At 39.5% G+C, this 20,390-nt stretch overlaps 1 protein-coding gene across 1 annotated transcript in view; it reads left to right on the top strand.

Annotated features, from left to right (window-relative positions):
• The first annotated feature begins 3,245 nt into the window (after positions 1-3,245).
• The window catches only part of rab44 (RAB44, member RAS oncogene family), a 31,607-nt gene continuing 14,462 nt past the window's right edge, over positions 3,246-20,390 (top strand). Inside the window, exon 1 of the mRNA XM_026213367.1 lies at positions 3,246-3,595. Coding sequence (XP_026069152.1) covers positions 3,311-3,595 — 285 coding nt within the window. The 5' untranslated portion in view covers positions 3,246-3,310. The remainder of the gene's footprint in view (positions 3,596-20,390) is intronic.

Here is a 20,390-nt window from a genome sequence, read left to right as displayed (position 1 = left end):
GACCTGCAGTCATCATGTAGTTCAGATTTAACATCTGAGGAGTCCATTGCAATAAATATCTGTCACATCACAGAATCACAAACCCTCATGAAACTGAATAAAGAGTCCCAGGAAAATGCTGGCGATGCTGACAAAGGGCAGCAGAGGAAACAAAAGACCACAATTAGAAATTGAATCACAGAACAAAATATCTGACACAACAACTTATGAAGCTGAAGGAACAGACGAGAAAATCAATGATGTTAGTTGACATTAGTCAGAGAAGTTGAAGTTACTGGAGATACAGGTACAGGGGAGAGTAATATGACTACGGAGTCAGATTTGATTCAAAATGACACTTCCTCTGATCCAAAACTGGAAGCAATAAAAGTATCTGACGATGCTGAGTGTAAAGTTCAGGAGAAGAAACCGTCCCAAGCAAAGTGACACCACCATCATTCCTCACGATAATCAGAAAGAGGAGGCACACTCAGAATTCACAGTTATTCACAAGAGAAAAATGGGCTCAACTCGTAGACCTCTCAGAGGGAAAAAAATACACAAAGAAAAGAAAAGAACATCATGATGAAAATGAGACACCTGACAGTGAAGATATGATCAATGTAGAGAAAGAAACAATTAGTTTGGAGGATGAATCCATTACAAATGCATCTCTGTTAAGAACCACAAAAGATGGAGTTAAAGTACAGGACATGGAATTATGTGAGGACAATGATGTTGGTCCTGTTGAAAGATCTGAGTCTGCTCTCCTGCAGTCATCATGTCGTTCAGATTTCCTGTCTGAGGAATCCACTGCAGTAAGTATCTGTCATGTCACAGAATCACAAACCCTCATGAAACTGAATGAAGAGTCCCAGGAAAATGCTGGAGATGCTGAAAAAGTGGCAGCAGAGGAAAACAAAGACCTACAATTAGAAACTGAATCACAGAACAAAATATCTGACACAACAACTTATGAAGCTGAAGGAACAGAGGAGAAAATCAATGATGTTAGTGTGACATTAGTCAGAGAAGTTGAAGTTACTGGAGATACAGGTACAGTGGAGAGTAATTTGACTACGGAGTCAGATTTTCTTCATACTTCTCCTGATGTACACATCGAAGCATTGAAAATATCTGAAAATGTTGAGAAAGATGTTTCAGGAGAAACAGACACAGTTCTTAAACAAAGTGACATCAGCATCATTCCTGAAGATTCTCACACAGAAGAGGCACACTCAAAATCAAGTCCAGTTATTCAAAAGAGAAAAATGGGCTCAACTCGAAGACCTCTCAGAGGGAATAAAGGACAAAAGACAAGAACATGATGAGAAAGAAATCTTCATTTTGAAGGATGAACCCAGTCCAGATGAATCCAGATATACTGCAGTGAGTGTCTTGTGACATTTCAGAATCACAAACCCTCCCAAAAATTCATGCTGGAGTCCCAGGAAAATTCTGGAGATGTTGAAATAGTGCCAGCAGAGGAGGACACAGAACGACACTTTACAAAACCAGACATTTGACTCAACAGCATTTGGAGGAGAAGCAACAGAAGAGAACATCTGTGAAGCTAATGTTTTAGACAAAGAAGTTGAGTTTATGGAGATACAGTTACAGTGGAGAGTAATATGACTACGGAGTCAGATTTGATTCAAAATGACACTTCCTCTGATGCAAAACTGGAAGCATTAAAAGTATCTGACGATGCTGAGTGTAAAGTTCAGAAAGAAACTGACACAGTTCCCAAGCAAAGTGACACCACCATCATTCCTCAAGATTCTCAGAAAGAGGAGGCACACTCAGAATTCACAGTTATTCACAAGAGAAAAATGGGCTCAACTCGTAGACCTCTCAGAGGGAAAAATGGACAAAGAAAAGAAAAAGAACATCATGATGAAAATGAAACACTTGACAGTGAAGATATGATCAATGTAGAGGAAGAAACAATTAGTTTGGAGGATGAACCCCCTCTAGATGAATCTACATTACAAAGTGTAAAACTAGGAGCAAAAGAACAGGAGATGGACATATGCAAGAAAAATGATGTTGGTCCTGTTGAAAGATCTAAATCCACCGACCTGCAGTCATCATGTAGTTCAGATTTAACATCTGAGGAGTCCATTGCAACAAGTATCTGTCACATCACAGAATCACAAACCTCATGAAACTGAATGAAGAGTCCCAGGAAAATGCTGGCGATGCTGACAAAAGGGCAGCAGAGGAAAACAAAGATCTACAATTAGAAACTGAATCACAGAACAAAATATCTGACACAACATCTTATGAAGCTGAAGGAACAGAGGAGAAAATCAATGATGTTAGTGTGACATTAATCAGAGAAGTTGAAGTTACTGGAGATACAGGTACAGTGGAGAGTAATATGACTATGGAGTCAGATTTGATGCAAAATGACACTTCCTCTGATGCAAAACTGGAAGCAATAAAAGTATCTGACAATACTGAGTGTGAAGTTCAGGAAGAAACTGACACAGTTCCCAAGCAAAGTGACACCACCATCATTCCTCAAGATGCTCAGAAAGAGGAGCACACTCAGAATTCACAGTTATTCACAAGAGAAAAATGGGCTCAACTCGTAGACCTCTCAGAGGGAAAATGGACAAAGAAAAGAAAAAGAACATCATGATGAAAATGAAACACTTGACAGTGAAGATATGATCAATGTAGAGGAAGAAACAATTAGTTTGGAGAATGAACCCCCTCTAGATGAATCTACATTACAAAGTGTAAAACTAGGAGCAAAAGAACAGGAGATGGACACATGCAAGAAAAATGATGTTGGTCCTGTTGAAAGATCTAAATCCACCGACATGCAGTCATCATGTAGTTCAGATTTAACATCTGAGGAGTCCATTGCAATAAATATCTGTCACATCACAGAATCACAAACCCCCATGAAACTGAATGAAGAGTCCCAGGAAAATGTTGGCGATGCTGACAAAGGAGCAGCAGAAGAAGGCAAAGACTTACAGTTAGAAATTGAATCACGGGACACAATATCTGACACAACAACTTATGAAGCTGAAGGAACAGACGAGAAAATCAATGATGTTCGTTTGACATTAGTCAGAGAAGTTGAAGTTACTGGAGATACAGGTACAGGGGAGAGTAATATGACTACGGAGTCAGATTTGATTCAAAATGACACTTCTTCTGATCCAAAACTGGAAGCAATAAAAAGTATCTGATGATGCTGAGTGTAAAGTTCAGGAAGAAACCGTTCCCAAGCAAAGTGACACCCACCATCATTCCTCACGATACTCAGAAAGAGGAGGCACACTCAGAATTCACAGTTATTCACAAGAGGAAAATGGGCTCAACTCGTAGACCTCTCAGAGGGAAAAATAGACAAAGAAAAGAAAAAGACCATCATGATGAAAATAAGACACCTGACAGTGAAGATATGATCAATGTAGAGAAAGAAACAATTAGTTTGGAGGATGAATCCATTACAAATGCATCTCTGTTAAGAACCACAAAAGATGGAATTAAAGTACAGGACATGGAATTATGTGAGGACAATTATGTTGGTCCTGTTGAAAGATCTGAATCTGCTCTCCTGCAGTCATCATGTCGTTCAGATTTCCTGTCTGAGGAATCCACTGCAGTAAGTATCTGTCATATCACAGAATCACAAACCCTCATGAAACTGAATAAAGAGTCCCAGGAAAATGCTGGAGATGCTGAAAAAGTGGCAGCAGAGGAAAACAAAGACCTACAATTAGAAACTGAATCACAGAACAAAATATCTGACACAACAACCTATGAAGCTGAAGGAACAGAGGAGAACATCAATGACGTTAGTGTGACATTAGTCAGAGAAGTTGAAATTACTGGAGATACAGGTACAGTGGAGAGTAATTTGACTACGGAGTCAGATTTTCTTCATACTTCTCCTGATGTACACATCGAAGCATTGAAAATATCTGAAAATGTTGAGAAAGATGTTTCAGGAGAAACAGACACAGTTCTTAAACAAAGTGACATCAACCTCATTCCTGAAGATTCTCACACAGAAGAGGCACACTCAAAATCAAGTCCAGTTATTCAAAAGAGAAAAATGGGCTCAACTCGAAGACCTCTCAGAGGGAATGAAGGGCAAAGACAAGAACATGATGAGAAAGAAATATTCATGTTGAAGGATGAACCCAGTCCAGATGAATCCAGATATACTGCAGTGAGTGTCTGTGACATTTCAGAATCACAAACCCTCCCAAAAATTCATGCTGGGTCCCAGGAAAATTCTGGAGATGTTGAAATAGTGCCAGCAGAGGAGGACACAGAACGACACTTAGAAAACCAGACATTTGACTCAACAGCATTTGGAGGAGAAGCAACAGAAGAGAACATCTGTGAAGCTAATGTTTTAGACAAGGAAGTTGAGTTTATTGGAGATACAGTTACATTGGAGAGTAATATTACTACAGAGTCAGGTTTGATTCAAAATGACACTTCTTCTGATGCAAAACTGGAAGCATTAAAAGTATCTGACAATACTGAGCGTGAAGTTCAGAAAGAAACTGACACAGTTCCCAAGCAAAGTGACACCACCATCATTCCTCAAAATTCTCAGAAAGAGGAGGCACACTCAGAATTCACAGTTATTCACAAGAGAAAAATGGGCTCAACTCGTAGACCTCTCAGAGGGAAAAATGGACAAAGAAAAGAAAAAGAACATCATGATGAAAATGAGACACTTGACAGTGAAGATATGATCAATGTAGAGGAAGAAACAATTAGTTTGGAGGATGAACCCCGTCTAGATGAATCTACATTACAAAGTGTAAAACTAGGAGCAAAAGAACAGGAGATGGACATATGTAAGAAAAATGATGTTGGTCCTGTTGAAAGATCTAAATCCACCGACCTGCAGTCATCATGTAGTTCAGATTTAACATCTGAGGAGTCCATTGCAATAAATATCTGTCACATCACAGAATCACAAACCCTCATGAAACTGAATGAAGAGTCCCAGGAAAATGCTGGCGATGCTGACAAAGTGGCAGCAGAGGAAAACAAAGATCTACAATTAGAAACTGAATCACAGAACAAAATATCTGACACAACATCTTATGAAGCTGAAGGAACAGAGGAGAAAATCAATGATGTTAGTGTGACATTAATCAGAGAAGTTGAAGTTACTGGAGATACAGGTACAGGGGAGAGTAATATGACTATGGAGTCAGATTTGATGCAAAATGACACTTCCTCTGATGCAAAACTGGAAGCAATAAAAGTATCTGACAATACTGAGCGCGAAGTTCAGGAAGAAACCATTCCCAAGCAAAGTGACACCACCATCATTCCTCAAGATGCTCAGAAAGAGGAGGCACACTCAGAATTCACAGTTATTCACAAGAGAAAAATGGGCTCAACTCGTAGACCTCTCAGAGGGAAAAATGGACAAAGAAAAGAAAAAGAACATCATGATGAAAATGAAACACTTGACAGTGAAGATATGATCAATGTAGAGGAAGAAACAATTAGTTTGGAGGATGAACCCCCTCTAGATGAATCTGCATTACAAAGTGTAAAACTAGGAGCAAAAGAACAGGAGATGGACACATGCAAGAAAAATGATGTTGGTCCTGTTGAAAGATCTAAATCCACCGACATGCAGTCATCATGTAGTTCAGATTTAACATCTGAGGAGTCCATTGCAATAAATATCTGTCACATCACAGAATCACAAACCCCCATGAAACTGAATGAAGAGTCCCAGGAAAATGTTGGCGATGCTGACAAAGGAGCAGCAGAAGAAGGCAAAGACTTACAGTTAGAAATTGAATCACGGGACACAATATCTGACACAACAACTTATGAAGCTGAAGGAACAGACGAGAAAATCAATGATGTTCGTTTGACATTAGTCAGAGAAGTTGAAGTTACTGGAGATACAGGTACAGGGGAGAGTAATATGACTACGGAGTCAGATTTGATTCAAAATGACACTTCTTCTGATCCAAAACTGGAAGCAATAAAAGTATCTGATGATGCTGAGTGTAAAGTTCAGGAAGAAACCGTTCCCAAGCAAAGTGACACCACCATCATTCCTCACGATACTCAGAAAGAGGAGGCACACTCAGAATTCACAGTTATTCACAAGAGGAAAATGGGCTCAACTCGTAGACCTCTCAGAGGGAAAAATAGACAAAGAAAAGAAAAAGACCATCATGATGAAAATAAGACACCTGACAGTGAAGATATGATCAATGTAGAGAAAGAAACAATTAGTTTGGAGGATGAATCCATTACAAATGCATCTCTGTTAAGAACCACAAAAGATGGAATTAAAGTACAGGACATGGAATTATGTGAGGACAATTATGTTGGTCCTGTTGAAAGATCTGAATCTGCTCTCCTGCAGTCATCATGTCGTTCAGATTTCCTGTCGGAGGAATCCACTGCAGTAAGTATCTGTCATATCACAGAATCACAAACCCTCATGAAACTGAATAAAGAGTCCCAGGAAAATGCTGGAGATGCTGAAAAAGTGGCAGCAGAGGAAAACAAAGACCTACAATTAGAAACTGAATCACAGAACAAAATATCTGACACAACAACCTATGAAGCTGAAGGAACAGAGGAGAACATCAATGACGTTAGTGTGACATTAGTCAGAGAAGTTGAAATTACTGGAGATACAGGTACAGTGGAGAGTAATTTGACTACGGAGTCAGATTTTCTTCATACTTCTCCTGATGTACACATCGAAGCATTGAAAATATCTGAAAATGTTGAGAAAGATGTTTCAGGAGAAACAGACACAGTTCTTAAACAAAGTGACATCAACCTCATTCCTGAAGATTCTCACACAGAAGAGGCACACTCAAAATCAAGTCCAGTTATTCAAAAGAGAAAAATGGGCTCAACTCGAAGACCTCTCAGAGGGAATGAAGGGCAAAGACAAGAACATGATGAGAAAGAAATATTCATGTTGAAGGATGAACCCAGTCCAGATGAATCCAGATATACTGCAGTGAGTGTCTGTGACATTTCAGAATCACAAACCCTCCCAAAAATTCATGCTGGGTCCCAGGAAAATTCTGGAGATGTTGAAATAGTGCCAGCAGAGGAGGACACAGAACGACACTTAGAAAACCAGACATTTGACTCAACAGCATTTGGAGGAGAAGCAACAGAAGAGAACATCTGTGAAGCTAATGTTTTAGACAAAGAAGTTGAGTTTATTGGAGATACAGTTACTTTGGAGAGTAATATTACTACTGAGTCAGGTTTGACTCAAAATGACACTTCCTCTGATGCAAAACTGGAAGCATTAAAAGTATCTGACAATGCTGAGCGCGAAGTTCAGGAAGAAACTGACACAGTTCCAAAGCAAAGTGACACCACCATCATTCCACAAAATTCTCAGAAAGAGGAGGCACACTCAGAATTCACAGTTATTCACAAGAGAAAAATGGGCTCAACTCGTAGACCTCTCAGAGGGAAAAATGGACAAAGAAAAGAAAAAGAACATCATGATGAAAATGAGACACTTGACAGTGAAGATATGGTCAATTTAGAGAAAGAAACAATTAGTTTGGAGGATGAACCCCGTCTAGATGAATCTACATTACAAAGTGTAAAACTAGGAGCAAAAGAACAGGAGATGGACATATGTAAGAAAAAATGATGTTGGTCCTGTTGAAAGATCTAAATCCACCGACCTGCAGTTATCATGTAGTTCAGATTTAACATCTGAGGAGTCCATTGCAATAAATATCTGTCACATCACAGAATCACAAACCCTCATGAAACTGAATGAAGAGTCCCAGGAAAATGCTGGCGATGCTGACAAAGTGGCACCAGAGGAAAACAAAGACCTACAATTAGAAACTGAATCACAGAACAAAATATCTGACACAACAACTTATGAAGCTAAAGGAACAGAGGAGAAAATCAATGATGTTAGTGTGACATTAGTCAGAGAAGTTGAAGTTACTGGAGATACAGGTACAGGGGAGAGTAATATGACTACGGAGTCAGATTTGATTCAAAATGACACTTCCTCTGATCCAAAACTGGAAGCAATAAAAGTATCTGACGATGCTGAGTGTAAAGTTCAGGAAGAAACCGTTCCCAAGCAAAGTGACACCACCATCATTCCTCACGATAATCAGAAAGAGGAGGCACACTCAGAATTCACAGTTATTCACAAGAGAAAAATGGGCTCAACTCGTAGACCTCTCAGAGGGAAAAATACACAAAGAAAAGAAAAAGACCATCATGATGAAAATGAGACACCTGACAGTGAAGATATGATCAATGTAGAGAAAGAAACAATTAGTTTGGAGGATGAATCCATTACAAATGCATCTCTGTTAAGAACCACAAAAGATGGAGTTAAAGTACAGGACATGGAATTATGTGAGGACAATGATGTTGGTCCTGTTGAAAGATCTGAGTCTGCTCTCCTGCAGTCATCATGTCGTTCAGATTTCCTGTATGAGGAATCCACTGCAGTAAGTATCTGTCATGTCACAGAATCACAAACCCTCATGAAACTGAATAAAGAGTCCCAGGAAAATGCTGGAGATGCTGAAAAAGTGGCAGCAGAGGAAAACAAAGACCTACAATTAGAAACTGAATCACAAAACAAAATACCTGACACAACATCTTATGAAGCTGAAGGAACAGAGGAGAAAATCAATGATGTTAGTGTGACATTAGTCGGAGAAGTTGAAGTTACTGGAGATACAGGTACAGTGGAGAGTAATTTGACTACGGAGTCAGATTTTCTTCATACTTCTCCTGATGTACACATCGAAGCATTGAAAATATCTGAAAATGTTGAGAAAGATGTTTCAGGAGAAACAGACACAGTTCTTAAACAAAGTGACATCAACCTCATTCCTGAAGATTCTCACACAGAAGAGGCACACTCAAAATCAAGTCCAGTTATTCAAAAGAGAAAAATGGGCTCAACTCGAAGACCTCTCAGAGGGAATAAAGGACAAAGACAAGAACATGATGAGAAAGAAATCTTCATTTTGAAGGATGAACCCAGTCCAGATGAATCCAGATATACTGCAGTGAGTGTCTGTGACATTTCAGAATCACAAACCCTCCCAAAAATTCATGCTGGGTCCCAGGAAAATTCTGGAGATGTTGAAATAGTGCCAGCAGAGGAGGACACAGAACGACACTTACAAAACCAGACATTTGACTCAACAGCATTTGGAGGAGAAGTAACAGAAGAGAACATCTGTGATGCTAATGTTTTAGACAAAGAAGTTGAGTTTGTTGGAGATACAGTTACAGTGGAGAGTAATATGACTACGGAGTCAGATTCGATTCAAAATGACACTTCCTCTGATGCAAACCTGGAAGCAATGAAAATATCTGACGATGCTGAGTGTAAAGTTCAGGAAGAAACCATTCCCAAGCAAAGTGACACCACCATCATTCCTCAAGATTCTCAAAAAGCGGAGGCACACTCAGAATTCACAGTTATTCACAAGAGAAAAATGGGCTCAACTCGTAGACCTCTCAGAGGGAAAAATGGACAAAGAAAAGAAAAAGAACCTCATGATGAAAATGAAACACTTGACAGTGAAGATATGATCAATGTAGAGGAAGAAACAATTAGTTTGGAGGATGAACCCCCTCTAGATGAATCTACATTACAAATTGTAAAACTAGGAGCAAAAGAACAGGAGATGGACACATGCAAGAAAAATGATGTTGGTCCTGTTGAAAGATCTAAATCCACCGACCTGCAGTCATCATGTAGTTCAGATTTAACATCTGAGGAGTCCATTGCAGCAAGTATCTGTCACATCACAGAATCACAAACCCTCATGAAACTGAATGAAGAGTCCCAGGAAAATGTTGGCGATGCTGACAAAGGAGCAGCAGAGGAAAACCAAGACCTACAATTAGAAACTGAATCACAGAACAAAATATCTGACACAACATCTTATGAAGCTGAAGGAACAGAGGAGAAAATCAATGATCTTAGTGTGACATTAATCAGAGAAGTTGAAGTCACTGGAGATACAGGTACAGTGGAGAGTAATATGACTATGGAGTCAGATTTGATGCAAAATGACACTTCCTCTGATGCAAAACTGGAAGCAATAAAAGTATATGACAATACTGAGTGTGAAGTTCAGGAAGAAACTGACACAGTTCCCAAGCAAAGTGACACCACCATCATTCCTCAAGATGCTCAGAAAGAGGAGGCACACTCAGAATTCACAGTTATTCACAAGAGAAAAATGGGCTCAACTCGTAGACCTCTCAGAGGGAAAAATGGACAAAGAAAAGAAAAAGAACATCATGATGAAAATGAAACACTTGACAGTGAAGATATGATCAATGTAGAGGAAGAAACAATTAGTTTGGAGGATGAACCCCCTCTAGATGAATCTACATTACAAAGTGTAAAACTAGGAGCAAAAGAACAGGAGATGGACACATGCAAGAAAAATGATGTTGGTCCTGTTGAAAGATCTAAATCCACCGACATGCAGTCATCATGTAGTTCAGATTTAACATCTGAGGAGTCCATTGCAATAAATATCTGTCACATCACAGAATCACAAACCCCCATGAAACTGAATGAAGAGTCCCAGGAAAATGTTGGCGATGCTGACAAAGGAGCAGCAGAAGAAGGCAAAGACTTACAGTTAGAAATTGAATCACGGGACACAATATCTGACACAACAACTTATGAAGCTGAAGGAACAGACGAGAAAATCAATGATGTTCGTTTGACATTAGTCAGAGAAGTTGAAGTTACTGGAGATACAGGTACAGGGGAGAGTAATATGACTACGGAGTCAGATTTGATTCAAAATGACACTTCCTCTGATCCAAAACTGGAAGCAATAAAAGTATCTGACGATGCTGAGTGTAAAGTTCAGGAAGAAACCGTTCCCAAGCAAAGTGACACCACCATCATTCCTCACGATAATCAGAAAGAGGAGGCACACTCAGAATTCACAGTTATTCACAAGAGAAAAATGGGCTCAACTCGTAGACCTCACAGAGGGAAAAATACACAAAGAAAAGAAAAAGACCATCATGATGAAAATGAGACACCTGACAGTGAAGATATGATCAATGTAGAGAAAGAAACAATTAGTTTGGAGGATGAATCCATTACAAATGCATCTCTGTTAAGAACCACAAAAGATGGAGTTAAAGTACAGGACATGGAATTATGTGAGGACAATGATGTTGGTCCTGTTGAAAGATCTGAGTCTGCTCTCCTGCAGTCATCATGTCGTTCAGATTTCCTGTCTGAGGAATCCACTGCAGTAAGTATCTGTCATGTCACAGAATCACAAACCCTCATGAAACTGAATGAAGAGTCCCAGGAAAATGCTGGAGATGCTGAAAAAGTGGCAGCAGAGGAAAACAAGGACCTACAATTAGAAACTGAATCACAAAACAAAATACCTGACACAACATCTTATGAAGCTGAAGGAACAGAGGAGAAAATCAATGATGTTAGTGTGACATTAGTCGGAGAAGTTGAAGTTACTGGAGATACAGGTACAGTGGAGAGTAATTTGACTACGGAGTCAGATTTTCTTCATACTTCTCCTGATGTACACATCGAAGCATTGAAAATATCTGAAAATGTTGAGAAAGATGTTTCAGGAGAAACAGACACAGTTCTTAAACAAAGTGACATCAACCTCATTCCTGAAGATTCTCACACAGAAGAGGCACACTCAAAATCAAGTCCAGTTATTCAAAAGAGAAAAATGGGCTCAACTCGAAGACCTCTCAGAGGGAATAAAGGACAAAGACAAGAACATGATGAGAAAGAAATCTTCATTTTGAAGGATGAACCCAGTCCAGATGAATCCAGATATACTGCAGTGAGTGTCTGTGACATTTCAGAATCACAAACCCTCCCAAAAATTCATGCTGGGTCCCAGGAAAATTCTGGAGATGTTGAAATAGTGCCAGCAGAGGAGGACACAGAACGACACTTACAAAACCAGACATTTGACTCAACAGCATTTGGAGGAGAAGTAACAGAAGAGAACATCTGTGATGCTAATGTTTTAGACAAAGAAGTTGAGTTTGTTGGAGATACAGTTACAGTGGAGAGTAATATGACTACGGAGTCAGATTCGATTCAAAATGACACTTCCTCTGATGCAAACCTGGAAGCAATGAAAATATCTGACGATGCTGAGTGTAAAGTTCAGGAAGAAACCATTCCCAAGCAAAGTGACACCACCATCATTCCTCAAGATTCTCAAAAAGCGGAGGCACACTCAGAATTCACAGTTATTCACAAGAGAAAAATGGGCTCAACTCGTAGACCTCTCAGAGGGAAAAATGGACAAAGAAAAGAAAAAGAACCTCATGATGAAAATGAAACACTTGACAGTGAAGATATGATCAATGTAGAGGAAGAAACAATTAGTTTGGAGGATGAACCCCCTCTAGATGAATCTACATTACAAATTGTAAAACTAGGAGCAAAAGAACAGGAGATGGACACATGCAAGAAAAATGATGTTGGTCCTGTTGAAAGATCTAAATCCACCGACCTGCAGTCATCATGTAGTTCAGATTTAACATCTGAGGAGTCCATTGCAGCAAGTATCTGTCACATCACAGAATCACAAACCCTCATGAAACTGAATGAAGAGTCCCAGGAAAATGTTGGCGATGCTGACAAAGGAGCAGCAGAGGAAAACCAAGACCTACAATTAGAAACTGAATCACAGAACAAAATATCTGACACAACATCTTATGAAGCTGAAGGAACAGAGGAGAAAATCAATGATCTTAGTGTGACATTAATCAGAGAAGTTGAAGTCACTGGAGATACAGGTACAGTGGAGAGTAATATGACTATGGAGTCAGATTTGATGCAAAATGACACTTCCTCTGATGCAAAACTGGAAGCAATAAAAGTATATGACAATACTGAGTGTGAAGTTCAGGAAGAAACTGACACAGTTCCCAAGCAAAGTGACACCACCATCATTCCTCAAGATGCTCAGAAAGAGGAGGCACACTCAGAATTCACAGTTATTCACAAGAGAAAAATGGGCTCAACTCGTAGACCTCTCAGAGGGAAAAATGGACAAAGAAAAGAAAAAGAACATCATGATGAAAATGAAACACTTGACAGTGAAGATATGATCAATGTAGAGGAAGAAACAATTAGTTTGGAGGATGAACCCCCTCTAGATGAATCTACATTACAAAGTGTAAAACTAGGAGCAAAAGAACAGGAGATGGACACATGCAAGAAAAATGATGTTGGTCCTGTTGAAAGATCTAAATCCACCGACATGCAGTCATCATGTAGTTCAGATTTAACATCTGAGGAGTCCATTGCAATAAATATCTGTCACATCACAGAATCACAAACCCCCATGAAACTGAATGAAGAGTCCCAGGAAAATGTTGGCGATGCTGACAAAGGAGCAGCAGAAGAAGGCAAAGACTTACAGTTAGAAATTGAATCACGGGACACAATATCTGACACAACAACTTATGAAGCTGAAGGAACAGACGAGAAAATCAATGATGTTCGTTTGACATTAGTCAGAGAAGTTGAAGTTACTGGAGATACAGGTACAGGGGAGAGTAATATGACTACGGAGTCAGATTTGATTCAAAATGACACTTCCTCTGATCCAAAACTGGAAGCAATAAAAGTATCTGACGATGCTGAGTGTAAAGTTCAGGAAGAAACCGTTCCCAAGCAAAGTGACACCACCATCATTCCTCACGATAATCAGAAAGAGGAGGCACACTCAGAATTCACAGTTATTCACAAGAGAAAAATGGGCTCAACTCGTAGACCTCACAGAGGGAAAAATACACAAAGAAAAGAAAAAGACCATCATGATGAAAATGAGACACCTGACAGTGAAGATATGATCAATGTAGAGAAAGAAACAATTAGTTTGGAGGATGAATCCATTACAAATGCATCTCTGTTAAGAACCACAAAAGATGGAGTTAAAGTACAGGACATGGAATTATGTGAGGACAATGATGTTGGTCCTGTTGAAAGATCTGAGTCTGCTCTCCTGCAGTCATCATGTCGTTCAGATTTCCTGTCTGAGGAATCCACTGCAGTAAGTATCTGTCATGTCACAGAATCACAAACCCTCATGAAACTGAATGAAGAGTCCCAGGAAAATGCTGGAGATGCTGAAAAAGTGGCAGCAGAGGAAAACAAGGACCTACAATTAGAAACTGAATCACAAAACAAAATACCTGACACAACATCTTATGAAGCTGAAGGAACAGAGGAGAAAATCAATGATGTTAGTGTGACATTAGTCGGAGAAGTTGAAGTTACTGGAGATACAGGTACAGTGGAGAGTAATTTGACTACGGAGTCAGATTTTCTTCATACTTCTCCTGATGTACACGTCGAAGCATTGAAAATATCTGAAAATGTTGAGAAAGATGTTTCAGGAGAAACAGACACAGTTCTTAAACAAAGTGACATCAACCTCATTCCTGAAGATTCTCACACAGAAGAGGCACACTCAAAATCAAGTCCAGTTATTCAAAAGAGAAAAATGGGCTCAACTCGAAGACCTCTCAGAGGGAATAAAGGACAAAGACAAGAACATGATGAGAAAGAAATCTTCATTTTGAAGGATGAACCCAGTCCAGATGAATCCAGATATACTGCAGTGAGTGTCTGTGACATTTCAGAATCACAAACCCTCCCAAAAATTCATGCTGGGTCCCAGGAAAATTCTGGAGATGTTGAAATAGTGCCAGCAGAGGAGGACACAGAACGACACTTACAAAACCAGACATTTGACTCAACAGCATTTGGAGGAGAAGTAACAGAAGAGAACATCTGTGATGCTAATGTTTTAGACAAAGAAGTTGAGTTTGTTGGAGATACAGTTACAGTGGAGAGTAATATGACTACGGAGTCAGATGTGATTCAAAATGACACTTCCTCTGATGCAAACCTGGAAGAAATGAAAATATCTGACGATGCTGAGTGTAAAGTTCAGGAAGAAACCATTCCCAAGCAAAGTGACACCACCATCATTCCTCAAGATTCTCAAAAAGCGGAGGCACACTCAGAATTCACAGTTATTCACAAGAGAAAAATGGGCTCAACTCGTAGACCTCTCAGAGGGAAAAATGGACAAAGAAAAGAAAAAGAACCTCATGATGAAAATGAAACACTTGACAGTGAAGATATGATCAATGTAGAGGAAGAAACAATTAGTTTGGAGGATGAACCCCCTCTAGATGAATCTACATTACAAATTGTAAAACTAGGAGCAAAAGAACAGGAGATGGACACATGCAAGAAAAATGATGTTGGTCCTGTTGAAAGATCTAAATCCACCGACCTGCAGTCATCATGTAGTTCAGATTTAACATCTGAGGAGTCCATTGCAGCAAGTATCTGTCACATCACAGAATCACAAACCCTCATGAAACTGAATGAAGAGTCCCAGGAAAATGTTGGCGATGCTGACAAAGGAGCAGCAGAGGAAAACCAAGACCTACAATTAGAAACTGAATCACAGAACAAAATATCTGACACAACATCTTATGAAGCTGAAGGAACAGAGGAGAAAATCAATGATGTTAGTGTGACATTAATCAGAGAAGTTGAAGTCACTGGAGATACAGGTACAGTGGAGAGTAATATGACTATGGAGTCAGATTTGATGCAAAATGACACTTCCTCTGATGCAAAACTGGAAGCAATAAAAGTATATGACAATACTGAGTGTGAAGTTCAGGAAGAAACTGACACAGTTCCCAAGCAAAGTGACACCACCATCATTCCTCAAGATGCTCAGAAAGAGGAGGCACACTCAGAATTCACAGTTATTCACAAGAGAAAAATGGGCTCAACTCGTAGACCTCTCAGAGGGAAAAATGGACAAAGAAAAGAAAAAGAACATCATGATGAAAATGAAACACTTGACAGTGAAGATATGATCAATGTAGAGGAAGAAACAATTAGTTTGGAGGATGAACCCCCTCTAGATGAATCTACATTACAAAGTGTAAAACTTGGAGCAAAAGAACAGGAGATGGACACATGCAAGAAAAATGATGTTGGTCCTGTTGAAAGATCTAAATCCACCGACATGCAGTCATCATGTAGTTCAGATTTAACATCTGAGGAGTCCATTGCAATAAATATCTGTCACATCACAGAATCACAAACCCCCATGAAACTGAATGAAGAGTCCCAGGAAAATGTTGGCGATGCTGACAAAGGAGCAGCAGAAGAAGGCAAAGACTTACAGTTAGAAATTGAATCACGGGACACAATATCTGACACAACAACTTATGAAGCTGAAGGAACAGACGAGAAAATCAATGATGTTCGTTTGACATTAGTCAGAGAAGTTGAAGTTACTGGAGATACAGGTACAGGGGAGAGTAATATGACTACGGAGACAGATTTGATTCAAAATGACACTTCCTCTGATCCAAAACTGGAAGCAATAAAAGTATCTGATGATGCTGAGTGTAAAGTTCAGGAAGAAACCGTTCCCAAGCAAAGTGACACCACCATCATTCCTCACGATACTCAGAAAGAGGAGGCACACTCAGAATTCACAGTTATTCACAAGAGAAAAATGGGCTCAACTCGCAGACCTCTCAGAGGGAAAAATAGACAAAGAAAAGAAAAAGACCATCATGATGAAAATGAGACAGCTGACAGTGAAGATATGATCAATGTAGAGAAAGAAACAATTAGTTTGGAGGATGAATCCATTACAAATGCATCTCTGTTAAGAACCACAAAAGATGGAATTAAAGTACAGGACGTGGAATTATGTGAGGACAATGATGTTGGTCCTGTTGAAAGATCTGAGTCTGCTCTCCTGCAGTCATCATGTCGTTCAGATTTCCTGTCGGAGGAATCCACTGCAGTAAGTATCTGTCATATCACAGAATCACAAACCCTCATGAAACTGAATAAAGAGTCCCAGGAAAATGCTGGAGATGCTGAAAAAGTGGCAGCAGAGGAAAACAAAGACCTACAATTAGAAACTGAATCACAGAACAAAATATCTGACACAACAACCTATGAAGCTGAAGGAACAGAGGAGAACATCAATGACGTTAGTGTGACATTAGTCAGAGAAGTTGAAATTACTGGAGATACAGGTACAGTGGAGAGTAATTTGACTACGGAGTCAGATTTTCTTCATACTTCTCCTGATGTACACATCGAAGCATTGAAAATATCTGAAAATGTTGAGAAAGATGTTTCAGGAGAAACAGACACAGTTCTTAAACAAAGTGACATCAACCTCATTCCTGAAGATTCTCACACAGAAGAGGCACACTCAAAATCAAGTCCAGTTATTCAAAAGAGAAAAATGGGCTCAACTCGAAGACCTGTCAGAGGGAATAAAGGACAAAGACAAGAACATGATGAGAAAGAAATCTTCATTTTGAAGGATGAACCCAGTCCAGATGAATCCAGATATACTGCAGTGAGTGTCTGTGACATTTCAGAATCACAAACCCTCCCAAAAATTCATGCTGGGTCCCAGGAAAATTCTGGAGATGTTGAAATAGTGCCAGCAGAGGAGGACACAGAACGACACTTAGAAAACCAGACATTTGACTCAACAGCATTTGGAGGAGAAGCAACAGAAGAGAACATCTGTGATGCTAATGTTTTAGACAAAGAAGTTGAGTTTGTTGGAGATACAGTTACAGTGGAGAGTAATATGACTACGGAGTCAGATTCGATTCAAAATGACACTTCCTCTGATGCAAACCTGGAAGCAATGAAAATATCTGACGATGCTGAGTGTAAAGTTCAGGAAGAAACCATTCCCAAGCAAAGTGACACCACCATCATTCCTCAAGATTCTCAGAAAGAGGAGGCACACTCAGAATTCACAGTTATTCACAAGAGGAAAATGGGCTCAACTCGTAGACCTCTCAGAGGGAAAAATGGACAAAGAAAAGAAAAAGAACCTCATGATGAAAATGAAACACTTGACAGTGAAGATATGATCAATGTAGAGGAAGAAACAATTAGTTTGGAGGATGAACCCCCTCTAGATGAATCTACATTACAAATTGTAAAACTAGGAGCAAAAGAACAGGAGATGGACACATGCAAGAAAAATGATGTTGGTCCTGTTGAAAGATCTAAATCCACCGACCTGCAGTCATCATGTAGTTCAGATTTAACATCTGAGGAGTCCATTGCAGCAAGTATCTGTCACATCACAGAATCACAAACCCTCATGAAACTGAATGAAGAGTCCCAGGAAAATGTTGGCGATGCTGACAAAGGAGCAGCAGAGGAAAACCAAGACCTACAATTAGAAACTGAATCACAGAACAAAATATCTGACACAACATCTTATGAAGCTGAAGGAACAGAGGAGAAAATCAATGATCTTAGTGTGACATTAATCAGAGAAGTTGAAGTCACTGGAGATACAGGTACAGTGGAGAGTAATATGACTATGGAGTCAGATTTGATGCAAAATGACACTTCCTCTGATGCAAAACTGGAAGCAATAAAAGTATATGACAATACTGAGTGTGAAGTTCAGGAAGAAACTGACACAGTTCCCAAGCAAAGTGACACCACCATCATTCCTCAAGATGCTCAGAAAGAGGAGGCACACTCAGAATTCACAGTTATTCACAAGAGAAAAATGGGCTCAACTCGTAGACCTCTCAGAGGGAAAAATGGACAAAGAAAAGAAAAAGAACATCATGATGAAAATGAAACACTTGACAGTGAAGATATGATCAATGTAGAGGAAGAAACAATTAGTTTGGAGGATGAACCCCCTCTAGATGAATCTACATTACAAAGTGTAAAACTAGGAGCAAAAGAACAGGAGATGGACACATGCAAGAAAAATGATGTTGGTCCTGTTGAAAGATCTAAATCCACCGACATGCAGTCATCATGTAGTTCAGATTTAACATCTGAGGAGTCCATTGCAATAAATATCTGTCACATCACAGAATCACAAACCCCCATGAAACTGAATGAAGAGTCCCAGGAAAATGTTGGCGATGCTGACAAAGGAGCAGCAGAAGAAGGCAAAGACTTACAGTTAGAAATTGAATCACGGGACACAATATCTGACACAACAACTTATGAAGCTGAAGGAACAGACGAGAAAATCAATGATGTTCGTTTGACATTAGTCAGAGAAGTTGAAGTTACTGGAGATACAGGTACAGGGGAGAGTAATATGACTACGGAGACAGATTTGATTCAAAATGACACTTCCTCTGATCCAAAACTGGAAGCAATAAAAGTATCTGATGATGCTGAGTGTAAAGTTCAGGAAGAAACCGTTCCCAAGCAAAGTGACACCACCATCATTCCTCACGATACTCAGAAAGAGGAGGCACACTCAGAATTCACAGTTATTCACAAGAGAAAAATGGGCTCAACTCGCAGACCTCTCAGAGGGAAAAATAGACAAAGAAAAGAAAAAGACCATCATGATGAAAATGAGACAGCTGACAGTGAAGATATGATCAATGTAGAGAAAGAAACAATTAGTTTGGAGGATGAATCCATTACAAATGCATCTCTGTTAAGAACCACAAAAGATGGAATTAAAGTACAGGACATGGAATTATGTGAGGACAATGATGTTGGTCCTGTTGAAAGATCTGAGTCTGCTCTCCTGCAGTCATCATGTCGTTCAGATTTCCTGTCGGAGGAATCCACTGCAGTAAGTATCTGTCATATCACAGAATCACAAACCCTCATGAAACTGAATAAAGAGTCCCAGGAAAATGCTGGAGATGCTGAAAAAGTGGCAGCAGAGGAAAACAAAGACCTACAATTAGAAACTGAATCACAGAACAAAATATCTGACACAACAACCTATGAAGCTGAAGGAACAGAGGAGAACATCAATGACGTTAGTGTGACATTAGTCAGAGAAGTTGAAATTACTGGAGATACAGGTACAGTGGAGAGTAATTTGACTACGGAGTCAGATTTTCTTCATACTTCTCCTGATGTACACATCGAAGCATTGAAAATATCTGAAAATGTTGAGAAAGATGTTTCAGGAGAAACAGACACAGTTCTTAAACAAAGTGACATCAACCTCATTCCTGAAGATTCTCACACAGAAGAGGCACACTCAAAATCAAGTCCAGTTATTCAAAAGAGAAAAATGGGCTCAACTCGAAGACCTCTCAGAGGGAATAAAGGACAAAGACAAGAACATGATGAGAAAGAAATCTTCATTTTGAAGGATGAACCCAGTCCAGATGAATCCAGATATACTGCAGTGAGTGTCTGTGACATTTCAGAATCACAAACCCTCCCAAAAATTCATGCTGGGTCCCAGGAAAATTCTGGAGATGTTGAAATAGTGCCAGCAGAGGAGGACACAGAACGACACTTAGAAAACCAGACATTTGACTCAACAGCATTT

The sequence above is a fragment of the Carassius auratus genome, chromosome 31 (assembly GCF_003368295.1).
Source record: "Carassius auratus strain Wakin chromosome 31, ASM336829v1, whole genome shotgun sequence".
NCBI classification, from domain to species: Eukaryota; Metazoa; Chordata; class Actinopteri; order Cypriniformes; family Cyprinidae; genus Carassius; species Carassius auratus.
Note: the sequence above shows the minus strand (reverse complement) of the source record. Positions and strands in the feature narration are given on the sequence as shown.